Source organism: Mobula birostris, chromosome 2 (genome assembly GCF_030028105.1).
Source record: "Mobula birostris isolate sMobBir1 chromosome 2, sMobBir1.hap1, whole genome shotgun sequence".
Classification (NCBI taxonomy): Eukaryota; Metazoa; Chordata; class Chondrichthyes; order Myliobatiformes; family Myliobatidae; genus Mobula; species Mobula birostris.
Window position 1 is genome coordinate 40,555,560 of NC_092371.1, and position 17,650 is coordinate 40,573,209.

Below are 17,650 nucleotides of genomic sequence, written 5' to 3' on the forward strand. Positions count from 1 at the left end.
GAGAAAAAGAGGCTGCTGGGTAGAGAGCAGATCGCACCACCCAATTTCAGAGGGAGAGAAGCCAGGAAACATGTCGGATAGTATCCCGCTGCAGCCGGTCCGCCATAAGAAAATGCATGATTCCAAACAGAGGAGTGGGTAAGAGACAAAGAATACACCACAGCACATAACGAAAGCTTGAATAGCTGTCTGCGATTGCCTTGTCCTTAGATGGACGACAGGCAGTGCTATCATGAACCAGGATGTGGGGGCTGCGGGTTATTTCTCGCTTTTTTTTAATTGAAGCGTTGGTTTGGTGACTGCAGTAGTGTGGTATTTAAGATAGACCTTGTTGCTGTTCGCCTGGAGCTCTGATCCGCGGGTTCGCTTCCCCTGTGCCCCCGCGGTGACAGGTGTCTGAGGGAGGAAGGGAGGGAAGGGAGGGAGAGAGGGCCGGACAGACGGAGAGGTACTGTATCCGACGGGCTATTTATTGAGGCGCTCCCATTAGCCAGGAAACACCGTACGAGTGCTTAGTTTGTGGGAAGGGATGTAGCGCGGAGGAATCGGGAAACGGATATTTCTGTTGTGTGTACATTTGTTTTAATAAAAGAGGTAATCTGAGTTCAGGAGTTGTCTCTCCTTACGAACGGTGACGAGGAAAAGGGGAGGGTTGTCTGTCTTTCCTGCTTTAGGATTTACTCGGCGATTGTGGGAAGGCGATAGGATTTCCCGACATCGCCAACAAGTGAGACGGATTAAAATATGTTTTCCCAGACAGACAATCGAATATACTGTCTTTTTGGATGCTTGGATAAAAGTGTTGTATTCCAGTAAGAAAATGATCTGTTGATCTGTAGGCTCAGTCTAAAGAAAGGAGAATGAGGTGACACCCTTCTCTGATGATCAAATGCTGGTGTCATGCTTGCCTACTTTAGGGAGGGGCCAAGTGCAACTTGCGCACCTAGAAACGTGAATATTGTGTTTCTCATGTCTTTTCTCTGGTAAATAACACACGCGGAACTCAGTCCTCAGGCAGAAGCTGGGATGTGTGCTAATTAAACACTCACATCTTGAAATAAATTGAATAGCAGCAACAGTTTCTTGTAAATCGCATTATTCAACTTCATTGAAATAAACATGCCAAATTTTACACGTGTCAGTAACCAGAATATTCTGCAAGATATTTGCTTTCAATACACATTCCAGCTTTTAAAGAATGCTCCTCAATATCAGCTTTAAGAATGCCCACTTTGATAATCGTGTCAACTTTCAGAATGCGGATTCCGCACATTAGAGTCGAATGCGGGAAATACTGTTAGTTTGATCTTTACAGTAAAAAAATTAGTATTTTTGATATTAGCAGTTTTCTCCGTATCAGTAAATTAGAGAACACCGCACCGTTAGAGAGAGCACCTTTTTACCATGCACGCAATTATAATTGGTTCATTTTGTCCTCTATTGAAATTTAAATTGCTGTGGCATACTGATGGAGTTTTAGAACCTGCTTTTGGACAGCGGGCATTCGACACGCCACAGAAATACTATTTTTTTTGAACAAAGTAATCGGGAGTAGAGATTAAGATGGGTATGCGCAAATGAGTGGGGATAAATGTGGTTTTAGGAAGGAATTTCAATCAAACTGGAGTGAATACAAGAAACGAAATAGTGAAATTTGACAAGTGCTTGTTCTTGAGAAGGTTAGAGTTTGCTTACTTTCAATAAAAGACTCTTTGCATTTTAAAAGTTCTGTACATAGATTTGGTCCACGCATAACCTTGTCACTGTTACAACTATTGACACTTAAAACGTTCACACGTCAACAAGTAAAGTCGGAGGAGTTAACTGAAGGTCAGTTCCGAAGAAATTTTCCATTAAAGATTCAATAATTTCCATTCATTACAAAGTAACATTTTACATTCACAGTTCTCTATTTAGAATGGAATTTCAGAGCTTTCATCACTATGGAATGATAGAAAATAGTTGTGGAAAAGGAATTTTGCAAGTTGATCCATGGGACTTTTCCATATTATTGACAACTTAATTAAATGCTAGTATTCTTGAAGAGTATATGATGTTTTTTCTATGATATTGGATTATTTTGGAACATAATGTATTATTGGGTGATGCAGTGGGGCAGCAGTAATTGCTGCTGGCACCTCTGTCCAAGGACCTGCATCTGATTCTCATCTCAAATGCCTGTCCATGCACAATTTCCACATTCCCTCAGAGTTCAGGGGAGACTTTGTTGGGTGGTTCAATTTTCACTCACTTTCCTAATATGTATTAATTGGCAGTTTTTGATTACCATTTAGTAGAGGTTACAGGCCAAGACAATCAAAGGAGTTGATGAGCGTGTGTGTGTGGATATGAGAGAGATGAAGAGGAGGAGAGAGAGAGAGAGAGAGAAAGAAAATTTTCTTTTTAGGAGCTGCATGCCCCCCAATGGGTCAAATGGCATCATTTTATATAAGATATTTATCAAAAGATAACTAGCTTACAGAAGGATGCAATTTGACCCCTAAGTATATGAGTTGATGCATTGTACAGTGTGAATGTGAGGAATGACAGGCAGATGCCAAGGCAAAATTGCAGTCAGTAGGATGAGTTGAAGTGTAACATGGGGGGCAAAATTGAAAAGGGTAATGAATACAGAACTGAAGGTATTATTTGAATGTATGCAGTATATAGAATAAGGTAGATGAGCACGTAGTACAGTTAGAGATTGGCAGGTATGATGTTGTGGGCATCACTGATAGAAGATCATAGTTGGGAGTTTAACATCAAAAGATCCCCTTATATCAAAGGGACAGGCAAATAGAGGGAATGGAGTAGTTCTGTTGGTTAGAAAGAGCTGACATAGGATCAGAAGATGTAGAATCCTTGTAGGTAGAGTTAAGACACTGCAAGGGTAATAAGACCCTCATGGATGTTACATATAGGCTTCTGAACAGTAGCCAAGATTTGGGATGTAAATTACAATAGAAGATAGAAAAGGCAGGTAAAAAGGGCAATGTTGTGATAGTCATAGTGGATTTCAATATGCAGGTAGATTGGGAAAATTAGGTTGGTGCTGGATCCCAACAGAGGGAATTTGTAGAATGTCTACAAGGTGGCTTTTTAGAGCAGCGTTTGGGTGAGCCCACTAGGGAAAAGACAATTCTGGTTGGGTGTTGTGCCATGAACTGGATTTGATTAGTGAGCTTAAGGTAACAGAACTATTAGGAGACAGTGATTATAATATGATAGAATTCACCCTGCAGTTTGAGAGGGAGGAAGGTACAGTGAAGTCAGATGTGCCAGTATTTTAGTGGAGTAAAGGGAATTACAGAGGCATGAGAAAGGAGCTGACCAAAGTTGATTGGAAGGGGACTCTAACTGGGATGAATACAGAACAGCAACGGCTGGAGTTTCTGACGGCCGTTTGGAAGGCGCAGGATAGATACATCCCAAAGATAAGGAAATATTCTAAAGGCAGGATGAGGCAACCATGATTGACAATGAAAGTCAAAGCCAGCATAAAAGCAAAAGAGAAGGCATATAATATAGCAAACATTAGTGGGAATTTAGAGGATTGAGAAGCTTCTGAAAACCAACATGGCAAATAAAAAAAAACATAAGGAGAGAGAAGATGAAACATGAAAGTAAAATAGCCAATAATATAATAGGATACAAAAAGTTTTTAGGCTTATAAAGAGTAAAAAGAGAGGCAAGAGTAGATATTGGACCTCTGGAAAAGGATGCTGGAGAGGTAGTAACTGGGGACAAAGAAATGGCAGACAAAGTGAATAAGTATTTTGCTTCAGTCTTCACTGTGGAAGACGCTAGCAGTATGACAGAAATTCAAGAGCATCAGAGGGCAAAAGGAAGTGTAGGTGCCTTTACTAAGGAGAAGGTGCTTGGTAAGCTGAAAGGTCTGAAGGTAGATAAGTCACTTGGACCAGATGGAATACACCACCAGATTTTGAAAGAAGTAGCTGAAGTGATTGTGGAGGAATTAGTAATGATATTTCTAGAATCACAATATTCTGTAATGGTTCAGGAGGACTGGGAAATTGCAGATGTCATTCCACTCTTTAAGAAAGGAAGGAGGCAGTAGAAAGAAAATTATTGGCCAATTAGCCAGACTTCAGTGGTTGGAAAGATGTTGGAGTCCATTATTGAGATTTCGGAGTACTTCGAGGCAGATGACAAAATAGGCAAAAGTCACCATGGTTTCCTTAATGGAAAATCTTGCCTGACAAATCAGAATTCTTTGAGGAAATAACATGCAGGATAGACAAAGGAGAGTCGGTGGATGATGTTTTCTTGGATTTTCAGAAGCCTAATGACAAAGTGGCGCACATGAGACTGCTTAATAAGATAGGAGCCCATGGTATTATAGGAAAGATGCCAGCATGGATAGAAGATTGAGTGACTTGCTGGAGGCAAAGAGGGGAGTAAAGGGGCCTTTTCATGTTGGTTGCCACTAATTTAGTGGTATTCTTTATAGATCGGTTTTGGGACCGCTTCTTTTTATGTTATATGCCAGTGAATGGAATTGATGGCTATATGGCCAAATTTTCAGACAATACAAAGATAGGTGGAGGGGCAGATAATGTTGAGGAAGCAGAGAGTCTGCAGAAGGACTTGGGAGAATTGGCAAAGAGGTGGCAGATGGAATATAGTGCAGGGAAGTGTATGGTCATGCACATTTGTAGAAGGAATAAAGGCGTAAACTATTTTCTAAATGGGGATAACTCCAAAAACTGGAGGTGCAAATGGTCTTGGTAATCCTTGTGCAAGATTCTCCAAAGGTTAACTTGCAGGTGATAAGGAAGTCAAATGCAATGTTAGCATTCATTTTGAGAGGACCACAACATAAGGACAAAGATGAAATGCCAGGGCTTTGTAAGGCATTGGTCTGACTGAACTTCAAGTACTGAACAGTTTTGGGCCCCTTCTTGAAGAAAAGATGTGCTGGCATTTGTAGGGTCCAGAGAAGGTCCTCGAGAATGATTCCATGAATGAAAGGGTTAACATATGCAGAGGATTTGATGACTCTGAACCTGTACTTCAGAGTTTAGAAGAATGAGGGGGGTTATCATTGATCTCAGTGGATTGGAGAAGATGTTTCCTATAGTGGGTTACACTTGGACCAGATGCACAACTTCACAATAGAGGGACTTCCATTTATAACAGAAATGTGGAGGTATTTCTTAAGCCAGAAGGTGGTGAATCTGTGAAATTCATTGGCATGGATGACTGTGGAGGGCAAGTTATTGAGTATATTTAAAGCAGAGGTTGATAGGTTCTTGATTAGTCAGGGCATCAAAGGTTACGGGGAGAAGGCAGGAGAATGGGGTTGAGAAGGATAATAAATATGCCGTGATAGAATGGTGGAGCAGTGTCCATATGGGCCGAATGACCTAATTCTGCTCCTATGTCTTATGATCTCTGATGCACAGCTCCTTGGATTTTTCAAAACAAAATGGAGTAGAAATAGACCCAAAAGGAGATAAGTTAGCAGAAAATCTAACTGGGAATGACGTAGGTGCTGCAAGAAAATAAACTATTATGAAGGCATTGTTAATCATGGACAGAGACCTGGCAAATTGTTTATGTACAGGAACACAAAAAGAAGTTGGTTTCAAACTTTTTGTATGTTGTAAAGGACAAGAAATGGAGGGTAACGTTCATGAGGACTGTGGAAGGCAATTCAAAACATCTGAAATTAGACATCTGAAATTTAAATTTAGAATGCGGAACATACCTAAAAGCCTAGGTTGCATCCTTGGTGAGAGAGAGAAATAGACTTAATCAGACAAGCTGAAGACTTGTTAGAACAAAGATATTCCCCAAGAATCCAGCAACTTGAATTCATCTCGTACTGAAATGGCCCATGGATCAGATTGCAGGAAGTCCTTCCATCTGATGGAGTTGTGACTGAAATCGTTAATTCATTTCCTCTCTCCATAGATGCCACCTGACTTATTGGATATTTTTAGCATTTTATACTTGTTACTTGCAATACGATATAACCAGTTTAAAGTTTTGGTGCCTTTTATTGTATCTTTTGCTCTCTCTCAACCCATTTATGATGTTGAAATGTTTGTGGAATCTTCAGGTTTGTATATTAGACTGTGCCCTACAAGCTAATCAAAAGTAGAGGAACAGAGCCAGGGAGGGTACTTAGCCACTTAAACCTTATTGGGACTGATCTGGGATCCAACTTTATACATTGCTTATACCTTTTCCTTTCATGATTTTGCTTAATAAAGCTTATCAGAATCAAAATTAACTTGTAATGCATAAAACGCTTCAGGAATTCAACAGGTCAGGCAGCGACTAAGGAAATGAATAGAGTCAACGGGTCCTGATGAAGGGTCTCGGCCTGAAATGTTGACTCCTTATTCTTTAACATAGATGCTGCTTGCTGAGTTCTCCAGTGTTTTGTGTGTATTGCTCTGGACTTCCGGCATCTGTAGAATCTCTTGTGTTCAAAATTAACAAGTAGCCTTTATTATTTGCAGTGAGAGTTCCACATTTCTCTCAGTATTTGCAACAAATGTGCTTCAGCACTGCCTGACATGGCTGCTAATGTAGAAACACCTGCACATCCTGCAATGATTTTTCTAAATGTACCTCACCAGATCAACATAGTGTCATAGGCACTACAGCACAGAATCAGGTGCTTTGGCCCTTCTAGTCCTTGCTGAACTATTCATCTGTCTAGTCCCACCATCCTGCACCTGGCCCCCCTTACCCCTCCTATCCATATTTTTATCCAAATTTCTCGTAAATGTTGAAATTGTACCTGTGTTCACCACTTCAGCTGGCAGATTGTTCCTTGCTCTCATAGATTGACAACTTTGAAATCTTTCTTTTAACTTGTATCCTTATAGACTTTACAAGATGTAACTCTTGTTATTTTTAAGCATTATTTGTTGCAAATGCTAGCAATCATTGATCCAGGTAATTCTGATACCACCAGCTGTTTGCTGGAACAATGCTTTCCATTTGGTATCTTAACTGAAGTGTTCCTGCTTTCTGCAGGGATCGCTCCCTACGCAATTCCCTTGTTCATTCGTCCCTCCCCACTGAACTCCCTCCTGGCACTTGTCTTTGCAAATGGAACAAGTGCTACCCCTGCCCCTACACCCTCACTAGCATTGAGGGCCCTAAACAGTCCTTCCAGGTGAGGCGACACTTCACCTGTGAGTCTGTTGGGGTCGTATACCTTGTCTGGTGCTCCTGGAATGGCCTTCTGTATATTGGTGAGACATGGCATAGCTTGGAAGACTGCTTCGCTGAGCACCTCAAACTTCCTCAAACTTCCAGTAATGCCCCCCACCCCCTTCACTATTTCCTTTCCTCTTTATCCTCTCTCACCTTATCTCCTTGCCTACCTATCTCTTCCCTCTGGTGCTCCTCCCCCCTTTACTTTTTTCCATGGCCTTCTGTCTCTTTCACCAATCAACTGCCCAGCTCTTTACTTCATCCTCCCCTCTCCAGGTTTCACCTATCACCTGGTCTTTCTCTCCCCTCCCCATAACCCTTTAAATCTACACAACTTTTTCTCCAGTCCTGCTAAAGCGTTTCAGATCGAAACGCCAACTGTACTCTTTTCCTAGACGTTGCCTGGCCCGCTGAGTTCATCCAGCATTTTGTGTGTGGGGAATCAATATGACTTCTGAATACACAGGCACAATACCAAACATTTTTCTTTACGTGTACTCAAACCCTTATCCACATTACACTCAGAAGCTGAATTAAAGCAAATAATATTTCCTACTGCTAGGATACCTAGCAGCATTATGGGTCACATCACACTGGTCTTCAGTGGGTGGAACTGCTGAGAATTCTCAAGTGACTGCAGGGCAGCACCAGTTCATTCCTGACTGTTGTGCAGTGTGACAAAAAATACGGAAATGGACTGAAGGTCAGATAGCAGCTCATTTGACTTTCTTTATGGAGCTGGACTAGACACTTAAGGTCATGGGTGAAGAACTGAGCTGTGAGGCTTGACGTTCATGGCATCTGGCCACTCAGTTGTATATCATGATGACTGTATAGTGGAGCCATTGAATGGAGTAATCAGTGTTGACTGAAAAGCTAAGTAGAAGTAAATGATTTGTCTTTACCATTTTTGTTGAATCATAATGACTTAATTAATTTCCAACTCTTAGAATAGTTTACTGAATTATTTAAATCTGATAATCAGAGATATTGAAATAAAATATTCAAAGGGCCATGATAAAAGCTCACCAGGGCAATTTGGGGATGAGATCTCAGGATCTGCCACCTAGGACCTATCACCAAACTCATGGGCTGTCTGCAGCTCAGTCAAACACTCACAAATACAAAAAGTGAATGCAGGTACAGTACGTGAGAAACCGGGATGAGTGCTGGTAGCAGGCCACAGTGAGGGTGATCTGGCTCCAGTTGTGCAACAAAGAAACGAGTTTTTTTACACTCAGTATTAATGCATCTGAGAATTTCAAAGGGTGGAGTTTTGTCAATCATAAATTACTTGGAGATTTGTCAATGAGAACATTTATTTAAAATTTTGCCAGAACACTATCCTTTCCAATCAGCCAGATATGAGACTGTAATACGCAGAATACTTCTTGAGTGTGAAGTAAACTAAATTGTTCCGCAGTTTAATATTAAACTATTTGTTTAATAAGTGCAAATGCCATTGGCTTGGGGACATAGGCCTTATCGAAGTGAATATGTGACTGTAATTGGCTGTCTCAACAGAGTTCAACCAAGCAAACTTGAGTAACAAGAAGTTTGTATTATGTCAACAAAACCTCTATCCTACCTAAGGCAATGACTAGTTTGTTGGTAAAGTTCATCTGCCTGTCATATGTCTATCTAATATCAATGAGGTGAGATACCTACAGCTCTGCATTGTTCTCTTGGATCCCTGTCAATACACAAAGATTAACTGCTGGTGCATCCTGATAGAAATTCAGGACTTCCTCTGAAAGTTTTACCAAGGTATCTCTCTTAATATAAATTTATTTCTAGCAAATCACATTGAACTGTAGACTGTACGACATGCCAAGAGTGTCCCAAAAGCAACAATAAAATGACTTATAATTTAATTTTGAGATAGTTTGGGGGATGAAAGTTAGACAGTACACAAGATTCCCTGCTGTTCCTTCAGTTGATGCAGATTGTTACACTCACTATAGAGGCAACATTATGAATTTTATTTATTTTCAGAATTGATGTAAGGGTCCTTATCAGACAATCTGTTTGTCATTTGGAATACATTTACTTTTAGCTTATGATGCATAAGTAACTTGTCTTTTATAATTAGTGCATATGTGAATGATTCAGAAAGCAGCAATTGGCTATATAATGCACTTGAATGTAAAGCTTAAGCTTGGAACTGTTCGTCTTGCCTGAGAAAATGAATAAGAAATGCAAAACAATTTGCTTTAAGCCTCATATCTAATAAATATGCCCAAAGACATCCCTGAGACCTTGCTTATTTATTTAGTAGAAATGCTACCAATACTGCTGATTTTATTAGAGTGCAACAATTTGATTTATAATTCACTTGCAGTAATTTCTTTAAACTTTGACTGAAGTGTGAATAAAAATATAATTTCTGTCATTTAAAATGAAGCAACAATTTCATTTGTATATACCTTGTTACTTCATTTTTTTAAAATGAATGCATGTTCTAAATATATATTTCTTTCCTAAAGGTGTTGTGGTTGGTGCTGTAGAGGAAGAGATTTCAAACCTCGCACAGTGTGGCTTGGACATCCAGAAAAAAGAGAACAGAGATATCCAAAAAATATAATCAATAATCAGAAATACAACATCGTTACCTTTCTTCCAGGGGTATGTAATGAAATAAGTTCTGAAAGAACATTCAAAGAACTACCTAGCAAAACTATTTTAAGCACGTATGTGAAAATTTGTATTAATTATTTTTTATGCAGCAGACAATTAAATTCTTTCAAAAATGTATCTTACTAAATAGTTTTAGTTTACATCAGGAAGAAGCACTTTTTTTTTCTAATCTGGTGTTAAGATAACACATTTTTCCATTTCCAACAACGGGCCATACACCTTGTCTAAGCCTGTTCCTGACTTCGTTCCAGATATCACCTTGGGTTATTCATTAATAAGTGGTTGAAAGAACTTTAAAAAACCTTCTTTGCTCCCTTCAATTCCCTTTACCTGCTGAGGAAATGTGTAGATTTTATCTGTATAATAATTATTCAGATGATTGTCATAGAATTGTCGGGAATTTAAAAATTAGAATCAGGCCATATAAGGCAACTTGTCTTGGTCAGTGTGCATGTTCTGTGCAAACAAGGTGCCATAGTTCTTCTTAACACCCCATTTCCTTTTCACTTCTTTTCCTGCATTTACGTCTCCAATCTAATTCTGAACATTGACATTGTATATGCCTCTACAACTAACTTTACAGATGGATTCTATCCTTGCACCTGGGGAAGTGGGAGTTTTATATCTATAGCTCAGGGTGGTGTAGGACATGGAGGGGAACTTGAAGATAATGGTAATTTTATTTGTCTGTTAACCTTTAAGTGTCACAGTTTGAAGATATGGGAGATACTGTTGAGGACACTTAATGGGTTACTGTGATTTTTGCAGTTTGTGTACACTGTTTCAGGAGTAGGTTTTGAAGGAAATGAATGGAGTAACGGTATCCTAGATACTCCAATATTACTAATTCCTATAGAACCTTTCCCTAATAACAAGGCATACAAGGGAGGAGAAGAGTAAAGGTACAAAGAAACAAGGGTAAACCATGTGAATTGAACAAATGTAGTCATAAAGCACAGCAGCAACCATTTGGCCCACTGAGACTGTGCTGACGATCAAATACCCTTTTGCACTAACCTCATTTTTATTTTACTTTTCCCATGTTCACATCAATCCTCTCTAGATTCTCGTGCATGCTACAGGCAACTTACAGCGATCAATTAACTAAGCAGCTCATCTTTGGGATGTCATTACAGATAACATTGGAGGTTGGGATCAAACCTGGGTATCTGCATCTGTAAGGCAACAAATGTGCCTCCCAAAATTAAGATAGTCATTTACTTATTTTTCCAAATAACTATTAGAGCATTATAAATTGATTTTTATTTTACGCACGCACTGCATACAAGTATAAGCTAATTTTAAGTAAACTACTGCTGTGCAAATGACCAGTTCTTGATCTCTTCAGTAAAAAGTAAGCCTTTGTTGTTTGGGAAGCATTCCCAAGCTACCATGCTTCATTGTACCTGAAAGCATCTGCTAATTCGTGATCATTTTACCTGCTCAGTTTGTTCCAAATTAGTGTTTAAGAATGAAATGGAGTTATAAGCAAAAGCTATATTAAGCATAAATCGAATTCCCACATTCTATCATTATTTTTTAAAAGCCTGGGTGGAAGCCACACATGGCGAACAAAATGGACCATGCTCTGAAAATGAATTAATGACCATGGCTTATGTCCGCTCCTTGTGCTTGTTTACTGTCCTTCAAGGAAAGTCCATGGTAAAATTATTAAAGATGCAAAGTCACAAGGAAAAACATTTGAAAAGACTGTAACTACAAAATATTTAATTTACACAGGAAACTGATTTACATGTGTTCTATTACAATGCCGATTTCCGATTTCCGCCCCTCCCCCCACCAGTTCAATGAAAGATGTCATATATAACAGGAAATCTGCAGATGTTGGAAATCCAAGCAACACACACAAAATTCTAGAAGAACTCAGCAGGCCGGGCAGCACCCATGGGGAAAAAGCACAGTTGACGTTTCGGGCAGAGATGTCTGCCAAAGGGTCTCGGCCCAGAACATGGACTTGTTTTTTTTTTTACCATGGATGCTGCCTGGCCTGCTGGGTTCCTCCAGCATTTTGTGTGTGTTGCCTGAAAGATGTTACATTTCTGTTTAGGTAGAAACTGGAATATTTTCATCTCTGAAAATCACCATGATTTCAAATGTAGTTTATATCCAGTTTTAAGTTTGTGTCCAAAGGAGTATCTGCCAAGTATTCCAGTTACAGCTCAATCAAGTTCAGTGCTTGCAGTAATGCAAACTGTACTATAGAAAATGCTATTTTATGAGAGTCTGGTACAATGGGGAATTGCAAGAATTAACCATATCTGCTCCTTAAATTCAGTTTCCTAAAAGTCCTATGCTTTCAAATGGACTCATTTTCATTTCCTGTTTGATTCTTTAACTTGGAACTTATGAACTGTTTCCTCTTTGTTATAGGTATTATTTAATCAGTTTAAGTATTTCTTCAATCTGTACTTCCTGCTATTGGCATGTTCCCAGTTTGTACCAGATCTGCGACTTGGTGCCCTGTACACCTATTGGGCTCCATTGGTAAGTCCTCTGCTTGTTCGCTTCATTTTAAAATTCAAAGGTCAAAGAGCTATTATTTTGATAGAAAAAGATTTGTATTCATCTTCCATAGTTTCAGGAGACCACAAATGAAAAACAACAGTGGGAAAAGAGGCAGCTAATCTGTACAAAGCAAAAGTAGAATCAGGGTTATTATTACTGTCTTGTATAAACATGAAATGTGTTGTTTAGAAGCAGCAGTACAGTGCAATGACATAAAGTTACTATATAAAATGAACAAATATTGCAAATAATGGAGTATTGAGGTAGTGTTTGTGCATCGTTCAGAAATCTGGTATAGGGAAGAAGCATATTCTGAATCTGTGGGTATATACTGTACATTCAAGTCTGAATCGGAGTGTCTCACAAAGGTGGACAAGGAATTTATTCATGTTGTGTTTGTAAGTAACACCATTTCAACAATCATGGTTTGGATAGGTGGACAGGCAGGTGGGAGCTTCATGTGAAATGCAGAAGTTAGGTGTGTGATTTTACAAGGCAGTTCCATAAATCCCATGACTTATAGCATCTGTTTCTATTGTGGCTGGAAGAAATAATTAGCAGGCTGAAGAGCTGTAGGTAAAGATCTTGGTGATGTTGGTGAAAAATGGCTTTGAAATTGGAACTCAAAGGAACTGTTGGGCCTTGTGTGCCCAGGACCTGCTTTCCCTTCTCATAGTTATATAGGTTGGTTCAGGCTGCTGCTGTCCCAACTCAGCACTAACCTTAAGCACTCACCCAGTCTTCCTTGCCTACTACCCCATGAGCCTCTGCATCCAACACGTCATCCTCCACAACTTCCACCACAACTTCCACCACCACCTCCAAAGAGATGCTACCGCCATATCTTTACCTCCCCCTTCCCACCCCCTGCTATCAATAGGGTTTGCTCCCTCCAAGATTTCCTTGTCCTTCCCCACTAATCCACCTCCTGGTACTTATCCCTTCAAGAAACCAATGTGCTACAACTACCCATACACCACTTCTATTCAAAGCCCCAGATAGGGCTTGCACTGAAGACAGCACTTGACCAGTGAATTTGTTGGAGTCGTCTATTGTGCCTAGTGCCCCACAATGAACCCTTCTCTACTTTGCTGAGACTCATTGTATTTTGGGGGACCGCTTTGTCAAGCACCTCTGCTCCATCCACCAAAAGTGGAACTTTCTGTTGGCCAAACATTTTAATTCAGAATCAAAATCAGAATAGGGTTTATTATCACCGGCATGTGATGTGAAATTTATTAACTTAGCAGCAGCAGTTCAATGCAATACATAAGATAGAAGAGAGAAAAAAAAATAAATAAGTAAATCAATTACAGTTTTTTGAATAGAGTAAAAAAATGTGGAAAAAACAGAAATACAGTATATTTTTTTTTAAAAAAAGGTAGTGTCCAAGGGTTCAATGTCCATTTAGGAATCAGATGGCAGAGGGGAAGAAGCTGTTCCTGAATCGCTGAGTATGTGTCTTCAGGCTTCTATACCTCCTACCTGATGGTAGTGGTGAGAAAAGGGCATGCCGTGGGTGCTGGAGGTCCTTAATAATGGACGCTGCCTGTCTGAGACACCGCTCCCTGAAGATGTCCTGGATATTCTGTAAGCTAGTGCCCAACAGGGAGCTGACCAGGTTTACAACCTTTTGCAGCTTCTTTCAGTCCTGTGCAGCAGCCCTCCATACCAGACAGTGATGCAGCCTGTCAGAATGCTCTTCACGGTACAACTATAGAAGTTTTTGAGTGTATTTGTTGACATGCCAAATCTCTACAAACTCCTAAAGTATAGCTGCTGTCTTGCCTTCTTTATAACTGCATCGACATGTTGGTACCAGGTTAGATACTCAGAGATCTTGATATCCAGGAACTTGAAGCTGCTCACTCTCTCCACTTCTGATCCCTCTATGAGGATTGGTATGTTTTCCTTCATCTTACTCTTTCTGAAGTCCACAATCAGCTCTTTCGTCCTACTGACATTGAGTGTCAGATTGTCGCTGTGGCACCATTCCACTAGTTGGCATATCTCACTCCTGTATGCCCTCTCGTCACCGCTTGAGATTTTACCAACAATGGTTGTATAGATGGTATTTGAGCTATGCCTAGCCACGCAGCCATGTGTATATAGAGAATAGAGCAGTGGGCTAAGCACCCACCCCTGAGGTGCGCCAGTGTTGATCGTCAGCAAGGAGGATATGTTATCACCAATCCGCACAGACTGTGGTCTTCTGGTTAGGAAGTCGAGGATCCAATTGCAGAGGGAGGTACAGAGCCCAGGTTCTGCAACTTGTCATTCAGGATTGTGGGAAAGATGGTATGGTCGATGAACAGCATCCTGACGTAGATGTTTATGTTGTCCAGGTGGTCTAAAGCAGCGGTCCCCAACCACCGGGCCACAAAGCATGTGCTACCAGGCCACGAGGAAATGATATGATTTGGCGATATGAGTCAGCTGCACCTTTCCTCATTCCCAGTCACGCCCACTGTTGAACGCACGCGAGATCATTACCCACACGCCATCCATGTTAGTGTGGGGAAAAAGATCAACTCCTCGAGCTTGCAGGTGACGGTGGGCTGAAAAGTATGTTTGACATAACATCTCTGCCGGAATTCCGGATCAAAGTCAAGGCTAAATATCCTGAGATAGCCACAAAATCACTGAAAACGTTGCATCCATTTCCAACATATCTCTGCGAAGCGGGCTTTTCTGCCATGAATGCGGTGAAAACTAAATTGCGGAATAGACTGGACATAAGGAACCCCCCTCGAGTATCGCTGTCTCCCATCACCCCTCGATGGCACCGTCTGGTTGCAGGGAAACAAGCCCAGGGCTCCCACTGATTGAGCAATGTTGGTGTGTTGCAATGATTTTATATGTTCATACAGGGCAAATATGTACTGTGTGTTTAATATCCAAACGGTACTTAAAATGTTATGATGCTATTGATTTATGTGACTTATAATTGACTTATCACTATATTTCTGCACTGTGTTATATAAAACCTAAAATAGCACTAAGATATAGTAAAATCAGGAATGATATGATAAATACACAGCCTTTATAAAGTAGAAATAATGTATGTAGAGTGTAGTTTCACTGAACAGAATTGCCAAAAATGATTTGTAGAAAAAAATCGGCACATACACGCATGCGCACATAGGTACCCGCGCAAGGCTTCATGGTCATAGTAGTCTTTCTTGGGGCAAACACAACGTATTTGACTGCTACTTTTGTCCGTTGGCAACCCTATTTCCCCCCCCCCCCCCCCCACCCCCTGGTCGGCCGGTCTGCAAGAATATTGTCAATATTAAACCAGTCTGCAGTGTAAAAAAGGTTGGAGACCCCTGGTCTAAAGCCGTGTGCAGAGCTATTGAGATTGCGTCTGCCTTGACCTTTTGTGGCAGTAGGCAAATTGCAATGGGACCAGGTCCTTGCTGAGGCAAGAGTTCAGTCTAGTCATGATCAACCTTTCAAAGCATTTCATCACTGTCAATGTGAGTGCTACCTATTCCTATTCCCATTCTGACATATTGTTCCATGGCCTCCTCTTGTCCAAGATGAGTCCACCCTCAGGGTGGAGGAGCAACACCTTATTTTCTATTTGGGTAGACTTCAACTTGATGGCATGAATATCAATTTCTCCTTCCAGTAAAAAAATGATTTTCCTCCACCCTCTCCCCCCCCCCCCCCCGGCTATTCTCCACTTTGGCCTCTTACCTCTTTTCACCTGTTCATCACCTCCCCTGGGTCCTTTCTTCCTTCCCTTTCTTCTATGATCCACTCTCTCAGATTATATGACGTAGGAGCAGAATTAGTCCATTCAGGCAATTGAGTCTGCTCTGCCATTCCATCATGGCTGATCCAGGTTCCCACTCAACCCCATACACCTGCCTTCTCACCATATCCTTTGATGCCCTGACCGAACAGGAAACAATCAACTTCCGCTTTAAATATATGCATGGACCTGGCCTCCACGGCGGTTTGTGGCAGAGCATTCCACAGATTCACTCCCCTCTGGCTAAAAAAAAATTCTCTTTACCTCTGTTCTAAAGGATCATGCTCTCAATTTTGAGGCTGTGCCCTCTAGTTCTGGACACGCCCACCATAGGAAATATCCTCTCCACATCCACCCTATCTAGTCCTTTCAACATTCGGTAGGTTTCAATGAGATGCCCCCACATTCTTCTGCATTCCAGTGAGTACAGTTCCAAAGCTGTCAAATACTATGTTAACCCATTCATTCCTGGAATCGTCCTCGTGAAGCTCCTCGGGACTCTCTCCAATGACAACACATCCTTTCTGACATATAGGGTCCAAAACAGTTGACAATACTCCAAGTGCAGCCTGACCAGTGTCTTATAAATGGTTAGCATTATCTCCTTGCTGTTATATTCTATTCCCTTGAAATAAATGCATTTGCCGCCTTTACCACAGTCTCAACCAGTAAATTAACCTTCTGGGAGTCTTGCATGAGGACTCCTAAGCCACTCTGCACCTCTGGTGTTTGACCCTTTGCCCCATTTAGATAATAGTCTAAATATTTAGATACTGTTCCTTTTACCAAAATGTGTTATCATACATTTCCCAGCACTGTATTCCATCTGCCACTTTTTTTGCCCATTCTTCCAATTTGAATCCTGCTGCAATTGCATTGCTTCCTCAGCACTACCTACCCCTCCACCTATCTTTGTATCATCCACTTACTTTGCCACAAAGCTATCAATTCCATTATCTAAATCATTGACAAACAATGTGAAAAGAAGCGGTTCCTATACTGACCCCTGAGGAATACCACTAGTCATTGGCAGCCAACCAGAAAAGGCCCCTTTTATTCCCACTCGCTGCCTCCTGCCTATCAGCTATTCCTCTGTCTATGCCAGTATATTTCCTGTAACGCCACAGGATTTTTTTTCTTGTTAAGCAGCCTTGTGTCACCTCATCAAAATCTGAAAATCCAGGTTAATGACATCCACTGCCTCTCCTTTGTCCACCCTGGTTGTTACTTTCTAGATGAAATCTAACAGATTTGTCAGGCAAGCTTTCCCTTCACAGAAACCATGCTGACTTTGTAACAAGGAGTATTAGCGAGTTTGATTTTGATATCACTTTTATCATTAGTCTCCAAGTATCTCAAAACCTCTTCCTTAATAATAAACTCTAACACTTTCCCAACTGCTGAGGTTAGGCTAACTGGCCTTAAATTTCCTTTCTTTTGCTTTCCTTCCTTCCTTAAAAAGTGGAGTGGCATTTGCAATCTTCCAGTCCTCCAGGATCATGCCAGAATCAAGTGATTCTTGAAAGACCA

General features: G+C 40.7%; 1 protein-coding gene across 2 annotated transcripts in view; it reads left to right on the top strand.

Annotated features, from left to right (window-relative positions):
• The window catches only part of LOC140186036 (probable phospholipid-transporting ATPase IIA), a 163,104-nt gene continuing 145,454 nt past the window's right edge, over window positions 1-17,650 (top strand). The window contains exons 1-3 of one of the 2 annotated variants that reach the window (XM_072239856.1): window positions 1-138; window positions 9,684-9,822; window positions 12,226-12,339. In XM_072239856.1, the coding sequence (XP_072095957.1) occupies window positions 71-138; window positions 9,684-9,822; window positions 12,226-12,339 (321 nt within the window). In that variant the 5' untranslated portion in view covers window positions 1-70. The remainder of the gene's footprint in view (window positions 139-9,683; window positions 9,823-12,225; window positions 12,340-17,650) is intronic. The other variant, XM_072239865.1, reaches the window with a different exon arrangement.